The sequence below is a fragment of the Pelodiscus sinensis genome, chromosome 20 (genome assembly GCF_049634645.1).
Source record: "Pelodiscus sinensis isolate JC-2024 chromosome 20, ASM4963464v1, whole genome shotgun sequence".
Taxonomy (NCBI): Eukaryota; Metazoa; Chordata; order Testudines; family Trionychidae; genus Pelodiscus; species Pelodiscus sinensis.
This window is the reverse complement of record NC_134730.1, coordinates 20,637,472-20,653,183: the sequence shown is the minus strand read 5'-3', so window position 1 is coordinate 20,653,183 and position 15,712 is coordinate 20,637,472. Positions and strand designations below refer to the sequence as shown.

At 46.1% G+C, this 15,712-nt stretch overlaps 1 protein-coding gene and 1 long non-coding RNA gene across 16 annotated transcripts in view; one reads left to right on the top strand and one right to left on the bottom strand.

Annotated features, from left to right (window-relative positions):
- The window catches only part of PECAM1 (platelet and endothelial cell adhesion molecule 1), a 73,849-nt gene that overhangs the window by 33,108 nt on the left and 25,029 nt on the right, over window positions 1–15,712 (top strand). For 2 of the 15 annotated variants that reach the window (XM_075903895.1, XM_075903896.1), the window contains exons 12-14: window positions 565–627; window positions 3,832–3,900; window positions 14,890–14,946. The exons of 2 other annotated variants lie outside the window; for them this stretch is intronic. In XM_075903895.1, the coding sequence (XP_075760010.1) occupies window positions 565–627; window positions 3,832–3,900; window positions 14,890–14,946 (189 nt within the window). The remainder of the gene's footprint in view (window positions 1–564; window positions 628–3,831; window positions 3,901–14,889; window positions 14,947–15,712) is intronic. 11 more of the 15 variants (XM_075903899.1, XM_075903902.1, XM_075903897.1 and 8 more) reach the window with 6 other exon arrangements.
- LOC142819126 (uncharacterized) overlaps window positions 10,127–15,712 on the bottom strand; it is a 78,524-nt gene continuing 72,938 nt past the window's right edge. Inside the window, exon 3 of the long non-coding RNA XR_012896903.1 lies at window positions 10,127–10,264. This is a non-coding gene — a long non-coding RNA (uncharacterized LOC142819126). The remainder of the gene's footprint in view (window positions 10,265–15,712) is intronic.

Here is a 15,712-nt window from a genome sequence, read left to right as displayed (position 1 = left end):
CTGGGGGCTTGCCTCCCCCAGCCCTGCCTTCACTCACCGCCCATGACTACTCACTTACTATCCCTGTTTTTAACTACTATCAAGTCCTGCCTCTCCACTAGAAGACACCCCCGTCTTGTTCATCTTTTCCAAACTCCGGAAGACACCAGTCTTTAAGATAAGGGTTTTTTTTTCCCCCATTCCAAAACAATCTCAGTATGTTCTTTGACCTCAGCAGGGTATTTCTGGCCCTCAGTCTGAGTCTGAATTCCATTGGTGTCAGTGATCCAATGCAGATAAACTCTCACATTATGAAAAGATCACACAACATGAACCAAGATATTCCTTGTTTTCCTTTAGCTTTAAATTGGTCCTCTTAAAAGTCCAAATTCTTCTTTCTTATATTATGAGAGGGGCTTAGACACATACTCAAGGGCAGAATTTCCCCTAAATAATTAAATCATTGCATGGGGTGATACTGTCACAAATACAGTTCTGTTGTATTTTAATGAGAAAGCAAAAGGAATGAATGAAGCACAGCTATCTTCTGCTGCTTGTTGGCTCACTTTCTGCTTGCATATTTAGTTTTAGAGTCAGTTTACAGCGAAGATGGTGAAAATCATGTAAAATCAACAGATGAAAATAAAGGTAATTTTCACACTCATTTTTTAACCACAACTTTTTATCATTTTGGAAATAAAGGTGGTGGGTTCATGTCTGATTGTGAGAGCAGGGGACTGGCAATTAGGCCCTCTAGGGTTCATTAATTTTCTCCTACCTCATCGTCATGTACAGGCAGTCCCCGAGTTACGCGGATCCGACTTATGTCGGATCCGCAGTTACGAACGGGGCCCTTCCTCTCCCTGGTCTCCAGCAGACCAGGGAGAGGAAGCAAAGCGGCGGAACATGCGGGCAGCGGACAGCCCAGACGCGTCTGGGCTGTCCGCTGGCCGCGTGCTCCGCGGCTTTGCTCTGCTCTCCGTCCCCCTGGTCTGCAGTGGCTGAATCTGGACGCCAGTTCCGACTTACATACAGATTCAACTTAAGAACAAACCTACAGTCCCTATCTTGTACGTAACCCGGGGACTGCCTGTAATACTGAGGGAAGTCATTCATCTCTCTGTGTCTACGTTTTTTGTATTTCCCACTTGCAAAATGAGAGTAACATTGTTTATGTCCCAGGTGTGTTCTGAGTCTAATGAGTTGCTTCTGTCAATTAGTGGCATAGGAAAAAGGAAAGTTATTATTATTATTATTATTATTTACTGAGAAATGTATTTCAAACTACCAATATTATGTTTGAATCTTCCACAGAGAATCTTTCATAGGCTTCCTTTGCCTTCTATTTATCTTGGCTTTTATAATTTTTTCAGCTCTTGACATTTTAAACTGTATGAAATATGAAGAAAATGATCTTCCAGCTAATTATGATGCCAGATAGGCTTTTTTAAAAATTCTCCTTTTTAAAGTCATCATGGTATCAGGTGTTGTGTCATCTAGATGTATAGCTGTATACAGATACTTTTTTTTTCAGGGCTAAGTGTTTAAAAAAACTAGTTAAAAAGCAGTGCTTAAATGTAAATATTCTGGTGATATTATGGCTGAAAACTCATAGATGGATACTATTGTGTCCCCTCAATCCTCACTGCTCACGTCAATACTTGCCATGTAGGCATGTGAGCATTCAAAATGTGATTCCTGCTAACCTAATGGATAACATGGTTTTGGCTGGGCAAATTTACAGCAAAAATGTCTTATGACCTGTGTTGTTCAGGAGGTCAGATTAGATTGGTTCCTTCTGGCCATAAATTCTATGGATCCTATGACTGTTTCTTGCTCCAGAGAACTGATAGTCTAAATATGAGGCAAGAGACAGTAGATAGATACAACGCTCAGATCCTCTGGTCAGTATGAAAAGCCACAATCTCAGCACACCAGCTGGCTACCTGTGGTCAAGCTTTTTATAGGCATTGTGGCAAAAAAGCTTTAAAAAGGGATTTGGAGGAGGGTAACCAAGGTGGCTCTGCCGATGTTCGGTTGGAAGCTCCCCCCCCCATATGCAGCGTGGGGGGACAGCACAATGGGACATTGTCGAAAATATAACAAAGGGGCATTGAAAGTTGGTATCACTGGCAGACCAGAGGTGAGGGTCACTGTCCCAGCAGCGTATGTGATAATAGGTACAGCTGGGAGAGCCCATGAAGGTGAAGACAAGTAGTGCAGTAGCGAAGGAGGAGCCAGTGGAGAGCGCAAAGTTCCAGGTGACGAACCAGAAGAACAGTTGCAGCGGCATTTCGAATGGATACAAGTGGGACAGTGGGATTAGTAAAGGCTGGTGAGCAGAAGGCTGCCATAGTCAAGACTTGAGAGGGTCTGGATGAGAGTTTTAGCAGCACAGATGGAGAGGAAAGGCTGGTTGAGGCTCAAGATCTTGTTTAGGAAGAAGCAGTCGGATGTGGACAAAGCCTGGATGTGAAGATCTAGAGAGAGGACCTAGTGGCAGGTAAAGTTTACAGGCATGAGTGACAGTCAGGATGGTGGCGATGTCCATGGTGACTGAGAAAAGAGGAATTTTGGGAAGGCAGGTGAGGAAGGATTGAGAGGGGTTTTTTAGCCGTGTTGATTTTATGCTTATAAAATGGCCATCACCAACGAGATATTATAAAGACCGAGATTATCTTGGACAGAAGGATGGAGGTCTAGAGTGGAGAGGAAGCTCTGAGAGTCATCCGTCTAGAGATGATAGTTTTCTCCTGAGAAAAGATACAGAAGGAAATGAGAAAGGGACTGAGGAACTCCAAAAGAAAATTGAAGGGCAGGCATGATGAGGATCCTTTAAGTGAAATGCTGATGGGCTCATTAGGGAAGAAGGAGAAGAGTCAGGAGCGAACAGATTCATGAAAGCAAAGGGCAGGATTTCAAGAAGAAAATGTTGAATGCAGAACCAGGAGAACGAGCAGAGAGTATTGGTTCTGAGCTTTGGCTGGGAGAAGGCTATTGAAGATTGAGAGCTATTTTAGTGGTGGGCAAGAGATGACTGGGGAGGGTCAAGCCTGGAACAAGTGGAGAAGAGCTCTAGACAGCAATTGGTGGCACATTCAATGACCTTAGAGGGTACATGTGGCAGTAGTTGGAGAGGCCATTGGAGGTAAAATAGTGGGCTATTTGAAAACGCTAGCATCTAAAACATACTTGCACAGTGAAGGGAAGAAGACTAATGAGAGGGACTCAGAAGCAGGGGCCAGAGATCATAAGATGAAAGGAGGACACTGAGGTAAGCAGAGAGGTTAAAGAAATGCAGATGAGATGCTACTTTTTCAACGACTGGGGAAAACGAGAAAATAATGGGGAGAAAAAGGGCAGCAAAAGGGGGGAGAGACTAGCTAGAGTGGAACAGGCACATAGAGAACTCTGGTGTAGGGAACAGGGTGGTCACGTGGCCAGTTTTCAACTGAACAACCAATTGAAAAAGGACCCTTCCCGGCCATCCTCAGTCTGGTGAAAATGAGCGTGTGAGGGTGGGGAGGGCAAGCAACGGAGGGAAGGGGTGGAGTGAGTTGGGCGTGGCCTCAAAAAAGGGGCGGGGCAAGGGTGTTTTTCAAAACCATCAATAAAAGACAAAAGCCCCACTCAGACACCATCTAGACTCCACAGTTTTAGGAAGGAATTCTGCTTCAGCTGCTGTCTCCATGCTGGGCTGATCCCCAACCTCCCACAGCAGACTCACTGATCTTGTGCCCACTAAAGTCCTTGCGCGCTTGACCATGACTTCCCTTGTGTCGGGCTCAGGCTCACAGTGAGTAGGCAATGGGGAGTGCTACAAAGAAACGTCTTCTTGCTATTTTGGGCCAGGACCTGACCAGGAGAGTGCTGAGGTGGAATATACTGAAGTTGAAGTGTCAACGCCTGATCCTTGCAGAGGTAATTAGTTGGCTGACTTATATAGTTATGAAGTGGGAGTCATTTCAGACCTGCTCTTTCTGCCATTGATTTCACTGGGAGCTGGAGTAGGTCCTGTTGTGTGTGGAGGGTAGTTCCCTGGTAATAGCTCTCAGTGATGCAGGGACTATTGTGATATCAGCAGGACTGCAGTTACCAGAGCCAGCCAGGCCTTTCCCTTTCCTCCCTGGTTCTCTTGTGCACATGCCCTACCCTGCCATGTAAGATCTTTGGCTAGACAGCTGGGATCTGAGCAGAAAGCAGCCTGCTGTGGCTCATACCCACTAAGGGGTACTTTAATTTTTTCTTTTAGGAGATAGAGCATAGGAACTGGGATTAGTCCCGTAGGGCCTGAGGGGAGCTGGAGAGTGTCCTATGGCCTACAGGAAAACAGAGACCTGGCCTACGCCTAAAACCTATGTCAACTGAACTCTGTAGACACAGCTTCTGCCTCTTGAGGGGATTTACTGTGATAGAAAACGGTAAATTTGTGGTGGTGGTAGCATTTAGGTGACAGTGCTGCTGTCACACGGGTAGTGCAGAGGTACCCAGGGAGAATGCAGGGAAGTGGAAATGTTGGTTGCCCTGGTAACAGCAGCCTCCTGCTGTCTGTGGTATTCATTCAGAAGGATTAGTTGGGCTAAAGGAGTGAACGTAATCCAGTCCCTGTTAAACAAGGTCTGGTGCTTGGTACCCAGAGACCTCAGCCAGTTAATGCCCTGGCAAACACACCAGTAAAAACTCTTGTGTATCTGAAAGAGACGGAAAAGAAGGAAAGCCAGTTCAAGCGTTTGACATGTCAAGTATTACATAGGGCTTTCACTGGAACAACATCCCTTGTTCCTTTTCCATTTAGCTGTAGATCAGGGGTGGGCAATAATTTTTTGCCAGGGGTCACTTTGGAAATTTTTGAAGTGTCCCTGGGCTGCACATGAAGGGGCGGGACATGAAGCAGGAGAGGCGGAGTGTCAAGCGAACGGGGCGGGGCCAAGATACTTCTGGGTTCCCCGCTCCCAGACAATAATTGGTCTGGGGGTGTGGGAGTGCCGTTGCCCGCCCGCACGTTCCCCCTAGGTGTCCATGCCCCTGGCATGGGAGGAGGCTTCCTGTGCTCCTCTGCCCCTAGATCAAATAGGGCCGGGGGGCAGGGGAGCACGCGAAGCCTTCTCCGCTTTGCCCCCGCCCTGCAAGCAGCACGCTGCGCTTCAAAGTGCCGTATGCTCCTGACTGGACGGGAGGAGGCTTCCTGCACTTCGCGCACCTAATTGGCCTGGAGGCGGGGGAGCAGCAGGGTCTGTGCAGGCTGGATCAACCCGCTTGGCGGGCCGGATCCAGCTCACAGAGGCCCTTTTGCCCACCCCTGCTGTAGATGGTTTTTTAGAAGGAAGCCCATCTCTCCCCTCCCCTGCCATCTGAACGTCTCTTAAATAGTAATAACCATCACCCCAGGAGGTGGTAATTCAGATTCAGCTGGAACTGATGTGGTGGGATCAGACCTGTTGACAGGAGGGGCGAGGGGAAGGGGGCAACTTCCCCAGTGCCCAGTGATTCAAAAGGGTCCAGGGCTCCGGCTGGGTCCTTTAAATCACCACCGGCATGCTAAGGTGGGGGAGGGGCGCGGTGAGGTCTGGCCAGCACCGAGGGCTGGGCTGCTCCAGCCCCGTCCCTTCTGGGAGTATTGAACTGACCCCCTTGCCCAGGGGTAGGGTTGCCAGTTTCAAAGCCGACAGTCCGGTATTTGAGGATTCTGTCCGGGGAACAAATTGAGAAAATACCGGACATGTAAAATGTCCGGTATTTTCTAATTAGGTAAGTTGATTATTATTAGGCGTATCAGTATGTAGTTGTGAACTGCCTGGCTGGTAGACATGCTCACACTGCGTGAGTGTGTCTACCAGCCAGGCAGCACGCAACTACACAAGGGGGGGGGCGGGGGCGGGGCAGGAGGGAATCCCTGGGGCCGGACTCGCTCATACTTTTATGGGTCTGTATGTGGGACGGGGAATACCCCGGAATCTGTGTGCACCTGGGTAAGTCCTGCTCCCCACCTGCTGGTTCCCCCCCCCCAGCCAGCCTCGCTCCCCCCGACCCCCTCCTGGCTAGCCCTGCTTCCCGTCAGCTAGTTCCCCCCCCCCATCTCCCATGGCCAGCCCCGCTATCCCCGCCCCCCAGCCTTGCTTCCCGCTGGCCATTCCCCCCGCCCCCGCATCTCCTCCCGGCTGGTCCCCCCCTCCCCATCTGAGATCAAGTGTGGTTTTTTTGAAGCCACCTGGTAACCCTACCAGGGGCCTGGCAATTCTGTTGACCCCCCTTGGTTGGAATGGTCTGGTGTGGTTAACGCCTCTCAGGATCAAGATGGTGAATGCCTGGGATAGCAGGAAATGTGGGCATAGGAATCTTGATGGTGAAGCTCACTTTAGTAGCCTCTGTCTTTACTTCTTCTGTTCTTCCTTTATTCCTTCATACTCTCCCCTCCAAATATTTCTTGTTAGAGCCCTAGAAAGGCTTCGGTAGGAGGAATAGCCCATTCCTTCCACTATATTGGCTTCATATCCAATATATTAATTTTGGCTCATTAATTTCCAGCTCCTCTTTTCCAGTGTTTTTAACCAGCATAATTTCAATACAGTCCATGAAACATCAGGAGGCCTTTTTAATTAAAGTAACTCAATTCATCTGTCACCCCTTTGCATCTTTTTCCATCGACATTTGTTACTATAGGTTATTGTAATATCTTATGAACTTTTATATACATAAATCTGAGCTCACAAATTGGGAAAATTTGTAGGCCTCATTGTTACATGTCTTAATAGTTCCAAGGTACAGCACTTAGCATAGCAGATCCATAACCAGAACTCCCACACATGAGTGTAATACAAGTAATAACGATGGCAGTAGCCAGACCTCTTAGCCTGGTGTTAGTGCATCTTCCTCGTAGCTTTTCAGGTAATCTGCTTGCTGGACCCTGTTCCCAATGATGGCATGTACAACTCAATCTTTTTACCTCACCCAAAAAATCATGGGATCCTCAGGCTCCTTGTGCAGAAAGTGGGCAAATTGTTCAGAATACACACAAAAGTCCAAGCCGTTAGGAATAAATGCAATCCTTTGGGGATATTAAATCACATCTCAGCACTCAACTTTAGCTTGACAAGCTGAAAAGCCAAAGGAAGAAAATCACAAACTTGCTCTTTCCAGCTACCAAAGTACACCGGTTTATTTCTGTGCTGAAGACATTCTTGTTTCATTAGGGCTGTGTCTACACTGGGCCACTTATTCCGGAAAATCAGCCGCTTTTCCGGAATAACTTGCCAGCTGTCTACACTGGCCGCTTGCTTTTCTGGAAAAGCAATGACGATCTACTGTAAAATTGTCAGTGTTTTTCTGGAAAAACGATGCTGCTCCTGTTCGGGCAAAAGTCCTTTTCTGGAAAAACTGTTACGGAAAAGGGCCAGTGTAGACAGCACAGTAGTCTTTTCCGCAAAAAAGCCCCAATCGCGAAAATGACGATCGGGGCTTTTTCGTGGAAAAGCGTGTCTACATTGGCCACGGACGCTTTTCCGGAAAAAGTGCTTTTCCAGAAAAGCATCCTGCCAATGTAGACGTGCTTTTTCCGGAAATACTTATAACGGAAAACTGTTCCGTTTTAAGCATTCCCGGAAAAGAGTGCAGATGTAGCCTAGCTGTATAAAGGGTTGTTTGTACAAATGTATTGCTTCTGAGCCTGGCAGCAAGACGGCTAGTGTCTCAGAGCAGTGATTCATTGTAATTCTTTTCTTGGGGCTCTCTGGCTGCATTCGAAGCAGGTAACCTATTTACCATTGCTAAATGGTGCCCTTAGATATTGGGACCACTGTATTGTATCTTAAGGGATTAATAACAGTTATGTCTACAGTTACATGTTTCACACACTTCTAGTCATTCCCCGGGCAGTACAAAGGCGTAGAATGTTATAAGAAATATTTTCTATCAGATGAAATGTTAACCTAAGATTTTTGTCAGGTACAAGTTAAAGATTCCAAGCCTCTGTTTCTCAGGAGGTGGGTGACAGGGGAGGGATCACGTGAGGATTACCTGTTGTGTTCCCTCTCTCTGGGGCATCGGGTATCGGCCACTGTTGGCAGACAGGATACTGGGCTGGATGGACCAGTATGGCCGTTCTTATGTTCTTAACCCCTAAAAGAGCAGGGGATAACCTTTGCATCCCTCTCTCAATAATATTTCCCTAATACCTAGGCTCAGTGTAAGGTCCAGTCTATACTATACAAAATGCCTTATTACTTTGATTTAGTTAAATACAGTAGTGCACTGACATTTTAAAAAGATCCTCTTTTAAATAGTACTGGAGCATGTTTTAACTACGCGATACTGTTTAAAAAAAACAACAAATGGTCTGGTAGCACTTTATAGACTATAAAACATGTCGATGGTATAAAGTGCTATAAAGTGCTACCAGACCATTTGTTGTTTTTTTCCGTAACAGAAGAACTCGGCTATCCCCTGAAGATACTGTTTCAAGTTAGCCTTGGGCTATACAGATCTTTATCATTGTTCAGGAATCTGAGTTAAGCAGGGTTTGGTCCTTTCTGTCCTGCTGTACTAAGCCATGCAACTCTGCATGCTTACACTCCTTACACTGTTGCAGCTTCTGCAGTGTAGACAAGACAAAAACTACCACTTAGCATGTAAGTGCATGTGTAACTCAGACACCTTCTGGGTATGGTGTACTGTATCATCTAGCTAGTGACACTGAGACCACTAACAGAGAGAATGAGTCTAATCTGCAGCCTTAGCTAACAGCCTGCTGGTTTTTAGCTCATATGTTAAAGGCTCGTTCACTAAGTTCCAGAGATCCCAGGTTCAATTCTGCCTGCAGACAACTGGGGTCTGCTGGGGTTATATGTGATCATTGCACTACCAGTATCCACTGTGTTATTGGGCCAAATACTGCTAGAATGGAAGCTGTTAAATAAACCCAAACAGCAGCCTATGCAAAAGATTCATTCTTACAGCTCTGCACTGCACTGCATGATACAGGATAAGATTTAGGCCGTGTCTACACAAGCACTTATGCTGGCAAAATGTTTGTTGCACAGGGGTGTGGAAACATAGTTGAGTGATATAAGTTTTGCTGGCATGAACGCATGTGCACAATGCTATGCTGGCAGAAGACACACTCGCAGGCATAACACAGCTACAGGAGAGCACTTACAGGAACAGCTGAGCCACTGTAAACTTGCAAGTACAGAGATGGCCTTAAGGCTTGTCTACACTGTCAAATTACTGGGCTGTAACTTTCTCACTCCGGGATGTGAAAAAAAAAACCCTCTCCAAGCGCAGCAAATTAAAGCACAATAAAGGGTCAGTGTAAATAGGCTCACAGCACTGTTAGCTACTCCCCTTGTGGAAGTGGATTATACAGAGTGCTGGGATATCTCTCTCCCAGCGCTCCTGCTGTGACTATACTGCTACTTTTAAACTTGAACGTGTAGTAGACAAAGCCTACATCTCAGGGGGAGAGGAGTAAGGCCAGGGTTGTTTGTTGTTTTTTTAAATATATTTTCAATAACTACTCTCATCCATAGAAAGGGCTCTGGCCCCTGGCTTTGCAGCAACGCTTTTATCATGCTGGCATTGCACATGTTCTACTTCAAGGCAGTGTTCTTTCATGTCTGTGTTGCCATGACAATTACCAGCACTTCTGGCCTGAGTGAACACCTCAGGACCCTCATACCGAGCTCAAGGATTCAAATATTAAGCAATTAAATCCCCTACAGGGTCTGTCTGTTTTCCTGGATGAAGGCAAAGTACACAACAACAAAGCGAGATCTATGTTCTGCTCTTGGGGGATCCTTTCCTCATCCAGAAGGCAGCATTCAGAGCTCAGTGCGTTTGCAACAGGCAGCCTCTTTCATTTTTATTAAGAGCAGACGGAGTTAAAAAAACAACAAAAATGAAGTCCCCGACCCTGCAAGATGATGAATACATTCAGGCCCTAGACTAGCTGCCAGCAACTGGCGCCCTAGGCGAACCATGCAATCGGCACCCCCACCTCCAAACCCCCTCAATGATATTGCGCCACCATTTGGCACCCCATTTAGCTTGGCGCCCTAGGCGACCGCCTAGTTTGCCTATATGGACGGGCCGCCCCGAATACGTTCAATTCTCATTGCCTTCGATGGGAGCTCAGGTATTCTTCAATCACTCAGGATCAGGCCCTAAGGGCGTCTTCACGACAAGCAGGATAGACAGGCGGCGATCGATCCAGCAGGGGTCACTTTATCACATCTAGTACAGACATGATAAATTGACCGCCAAATGCTCTTCCATTGACACCAGTACGCCACTAAAACAAGAAGAGTTAGCAGCGTCAATGGGAGAGTGTCAGCTGTCGATGTATCGCAGTGAAAATACTGCAGTAACCAGACCTAAGTATGTTGACGTCAGCAACATTATTCATGAAGCTGAATTTGTGTGATTTAAGTTGATGGCCTGCAGTAGTGTAGGCAAGGCCTAAATTACTATATCTAATTATACAAAAGTCTCTTCCTATAGCCAGGGAAGTCAGGATCATAACTCCTGCTGACCTCAAGAAGAACAGAATCAATAATTAATGCATAATAGTAACATTTGGGGCAGTTTTGAGGATAAGGATTAAATAAACATCCCCCCCACCCCATCCTCCTAGAAATCCAATTATAGAATGCTGTCAATGAGCATTAAAGAGCTATTAACATTTTGTCCTTTTCCCTCAAGCCAAATCTTTGACTGATCTCTTTTCTAGGCTTGTGAATATTCTTGACCACCTTAGGGTGGTAAATGTGCGGTGGCTATGGGAACCATTTCTGTACCAGATTTCCCTTTCACCATCGCTCACAGAAAAGCAGCACCAGGAGTATTAAGGGTGGTAAATCTGCCAGAAAAAAAAGCTAATGTAGACAAGGCTTCACTGCCTTATTTTTCTCCAGCTGTACATTTGGGATAATTCGATACCCCCCTTTGTGAGTAGCAGTGCGATCCTCTAATGAAAGTGGCTAGCTAGCTGCTGAGTACAGTTTTATCTGTGGGAGGTTAGAATTGTTTGGTGATTTGATATTTAAAGAGGTGCTGGTGATGAGGAGTGGTGTAATAAATCTTTAAGGAGAGACTGTGCTTAACAAAAAAATGTTCCATATCTTTTCTAAGCTAATTGTGTGTGTGCAGTGAGTCAGGCCCTTTATTGTTAATACAAGGAAATCAAAGACCAAAGCTAAAGCATTGTCAAGAAATATCCCTAAAAGGGGAAGGGAGAAACTGCCAAGGGTGGCTGAGTAAGAAAATGCCCCTCCTTTTACTTCTATAGCTGGCTGATCATTTGCAGGGTGCAGCATTATAAGGTCATTTGGAACTAAATGTCATTATTTTTCAGTCCTTTCTGCTAGGACTTTTACTCAGGGCTAGGAAAAGAACAACTTATAAAAGGTTAACTATATGTAGACACACACTGGCATAAAATCAAAATAATAATCAAATAATCAAAAAGGATCCAGCTCCCTTTGGTAATCATTTGATTGAATCAATGGGAGATGACCCAGGCTTGTAATATACTAAAGGTGTTAATTCCAAATTTGGTCAGAATTGTGGGAAGACTTCTTTTGACTTCCCTGGCCATATAAGTTAAGTTAACAAAAATCCAAAAGCATGTGAAATCCAGAGGCTGTTATAGCATGAAAATTCATAACAAATCAATATTCCTGTTAAGTGCTTGCTGAAACTCGCATCCTGCTGCCACTGAAACCCTGATTCTCAGTTTGAATGCACAACAAATATAGGAGTACCCCAGTTTATAGGTTTTAATGGTTTTGTGTCTAAAATACAGGATTAAGAGTTAAGACACCTTTCAGTTCTGCAACATATTTCTTGAATGACCTTGGTGAAATCACTTAACCATCTCACCTAAGGAAAAGTGGAGATAACCAATCTCAGAATGTTGAGTTCCTTAACTAATGTTTTTAAAATGTGTAGACAGGCCCAGCTTCCATTGGTCTTTAGGCAGAATTAGGAGCTATCGAAGTTCACTCGAGACATAGTTCATCTAAATTGCTTCTACTACTTTGTCTGCAGACACAGGCCAAACCATGTTAACAAACCTCCTTCTAGGTTCTTTTGTCACACCCACAGGAATTGGACAAACTATAATTACAGTGAGGTGACTTTGAACTATTTTGAACATTGTTCAGCTAGTTTGTGACCCAGAGTTGATAAGCACTTTACCTCAGGGCTCTATCATAGCTTTTTGCTTAATACTGAAAAGTAAGAAATTGCTTATCTTTTGGTTTGGCTGGTATCAAAGGGGAAGAAGCAATCTTATGAGTCTTTTTCCCCATTTTGAGCTAACATCTCACAAGACCAGAGAGTAATCACACTTACACCCACCTGAGACAGCTTTTAATAATGATATCTAGCCCTTATATGATGCTTTGCAGCAGTAGATCTCAGAGTGCTTCAGCACACTATAATTTAATTTACATAGGAGGAAACTGAGGCACAGAGATGTGACATGCCTAGCCCAAAGTCACCCAGCAGGCCGATGGCAGAACTGGGAATAGAACCAAGTTTCGTAGCTCAGTCCAGTGCTTTATCCACTGGGCCACACTGCCTCTCAACCAACCCTGTATCCCCAGCTAAGCTTAATTCAGCACCAGCATCCAAATGCTACTTTCTTGCACCCATTCCTTGTTGGATTATCAGCCTGCTGCAATTTGGCCATGCCTTATAAACCTGGTACCTAATAAAATAACTCAGACCTGATCTACACCTAAAACGTAGGTGAACCTCACTACATCGCTCAGGGATGTGAGAAATTTCATGCTCTGTGCAACATGGTTAGAACAACCAACCTTCCCTCCTGCCCCCTCCCCACTGCAGATAGGCCAATGGAAGAATTCTTCCACCAGAATAACTACAGCTTCTCAGAAAGATGGGTTAACTATAGCAGCAGAAAAACCTCTTCAGCTGATGTAGGAAGCATCTACCCTACAGCAGCAGCCAAGGATGCCATTTCGAGAGAGCAGGGGGGAACAATAGGTGCACATAGTGTGATGTAACTTACAGTCAGGGGAACAGGAAGAAAAGTGAGTGAGCAAAGGGAAAATAGTTGGATTCTGTGATTTATTCCTCTGCCCCCTCCCTTCCCGAGCCAGGAATAAGAGGCATCGCAAAATGTAAGTACTTTCCCCTCGCTCTCTGACTCCATACCACATCCTGATATGTACGGCTGCTGCCCTCCTTTCCCCCCGAAATGTCATCCTTGAGCAGCACGCCTGCTGTGATGCTGCAAGGTAGCCATCCTTCCGGTGGGGAAGATTAAGAGAACTCCGGGGAGATGAAGGAATGGAAGGCCTTGGTGCAGCCCTGCCATTCTTGAACCGCCAAAACTCCCACTGATGCCAGAAGAACCTGCCTGTGCACATTCTGGGATTCTCAGAAATCCTCCTAAAGCTAAAGGCTTTGTCCATATGAGGAGCAGAACCGTGCTAGGAATGATTCTAGCCCAGCTCCCCAGGGTTTTGGTTTTGTTTTTCTTGAGAACCATGTTAGAGTCGCAGGTTAGCCACAGCTGCATTGCTGCAGGAGCTCATGACAACGGCCAGAGCCTGAGCTCTGCGGACAGCTGGCCTCATCTGTGCCAAAAATGATTCCACACAAGCATTGGACAGGAAAAGTCATTCTTCCCATTTGGGCATTTTTGGATCCCCTCTCATCTCCCCCCTCCCCCCCCCCCCCCCCCCCCCCCCGCAAATAAAAGCTCTTTGCATAGTAGAGATTCTCAAACTCTGGGTTGAGACCCCAACGTGGGTCATGACCTCCTTTGAGTGGGGGATGCCAGGTCTGGCTTAGATTTGTTGATACCCAGGACCGAAGCCCACATCCCACTGCCCAGGGCTGAAGTCAAAGCCTGAAGGCTTCCGCCCTCGGTGGCAGGACTCAGATTGCAGGCCCCTTAAGGTTAGGGTTAAAAAGTCTTGGGGCTTTTCCACCACCACCACCACCACCTGGAGAAGTGGGGTTTAAGCAGACTCAAGCTTCAGTTTCCCCCCTCCTGGGGCTGTGAAGTAATTTTTGTTGCCTGAAAGGGGTTGTGGTGCAATGAAGCTTGTCGTCATAGATAAAAATGGAACCTCTAAGCCAGGAGGAAAGCTTGACTGGGGATTATTCTGTCCCAGCTGTATGAAGTTTGTGTGGGAAAGAACAGCTGTAGCATTTTGGAGGAGGAAACCCAGCAGCATTAAATGTTGAGGCTTTAATCTCTGTCCTTTTTCCCCCCATCTCTCCTACTCATCCATACCATCTCAGACCTTCCTTTCCATTGTCTTTAGCTCATGCACTACACCCAGGGACTTCTTGCATAGTCACATTCCATCACCATGAACCGGGAGATCTCCTTTTGCAAAAATCTCATTGATCCTGAACCCTATAGTGCTGAGTGTGAGATTGTTCCCTTGAGCCTTTCCACACAACTAGAGCAGCTCCATGAAAGGAAGCTGGAGCTGGAAGGCACACAGAGTGCGTGAGCAATTTCTAGAATACAGAGCTCATTTTGTGAGCCCTTGTGTCACTTAAAACAGCTTTGTCCAGTTTTCTACTAAACTATTGAAGGGAAAGCTCTACCCCAGGGGAAGATATTCTTTGCCAAATCTGAGGATCGGTTTAATGCTGGGGAAACTTAAGCGTGGTAGAGGGCCAATCAAATGTATAATGGGATGCTAATTGCAGCATTAACTAGATAGAGCCCATGTGTCTAACCATAGACACAGGGTGGGAAGTGGGGGGGCATAGCTGCTTTTTTCATCCAGACATGGAATGGCGCACTGCTGTTTATATAACGGGTTCCTCTGAAAGTAAAACAGTGTGTTCTGTTACTGTAAGGAGCTTTACATCAAGCAAACAAAAAAGGGAAATAAATTGATTCTGTGCCAATCCATTTTCCAGCTCCTGTAAAGAAGGGGACTGATACAGTATATAGTGACATCAGAAAAGCCAATAATGGTAAGTAAGCTTAGTGAAAAATTAAACTCAGGAAGGAAGTTTGGAAACATCTGTATCTAGAGAAGTTAGATAGTATAGTGTATAGAAAAAAGTGAGGTCCTATGGATACATCCCACGTAGCAGCTAAGTGAATTTAAGTGCTGCAAAATTTCACAGCGTCTTTGTGAGTCCCGACAGAGTAATCATGATCCACAGTGTGGTGTGATGAACAACTGGGTACATCTGTTCTATTAATCTATTCATGTTGTATCTGCCAAGGGCTGCTGGAGATCTGATTCTGGTTTTGAACTTGCCCCAAATGCGTGGAGGGGGATGGGTTGTGTGTTCTGAATCAAGGCTGTTTCCAGTTGCTAATATTTACCTTGTTCACGGTTTGATGGGCCGGGGTTGATTCTCACTCCTCTCTGTGGGCTTCAAATCCCAAGCCCAAGCCAACCTGCAGTTGAAAGTGGTGTGTATCTTTTTAGAGTGCTAGCACAAGCCCAAATTTGTCCTTCCAGGCTGGAATTTATACAGTGGGGCCTACAGACTCGCCAGGCCCCTGGGCAAGGTGGGGGCCGGCCTGTCAATGGGGGAGGGCAAAGGGGGCAGTTGCCCCAGAGCCTGGCTCCCGGACGCTGCTGCTGCTACTGTCGCAGCTGGAGCCTGAAGCCCTTTACATTTCCACCAGAGCACCACACAGTGAGGTGGGGGGACATACTGCACTCTAGACACCGTAGAGGGCCAGCTGCCCCTGGCCCTGCCCCTCCCGGGAGTGTGAACTCCT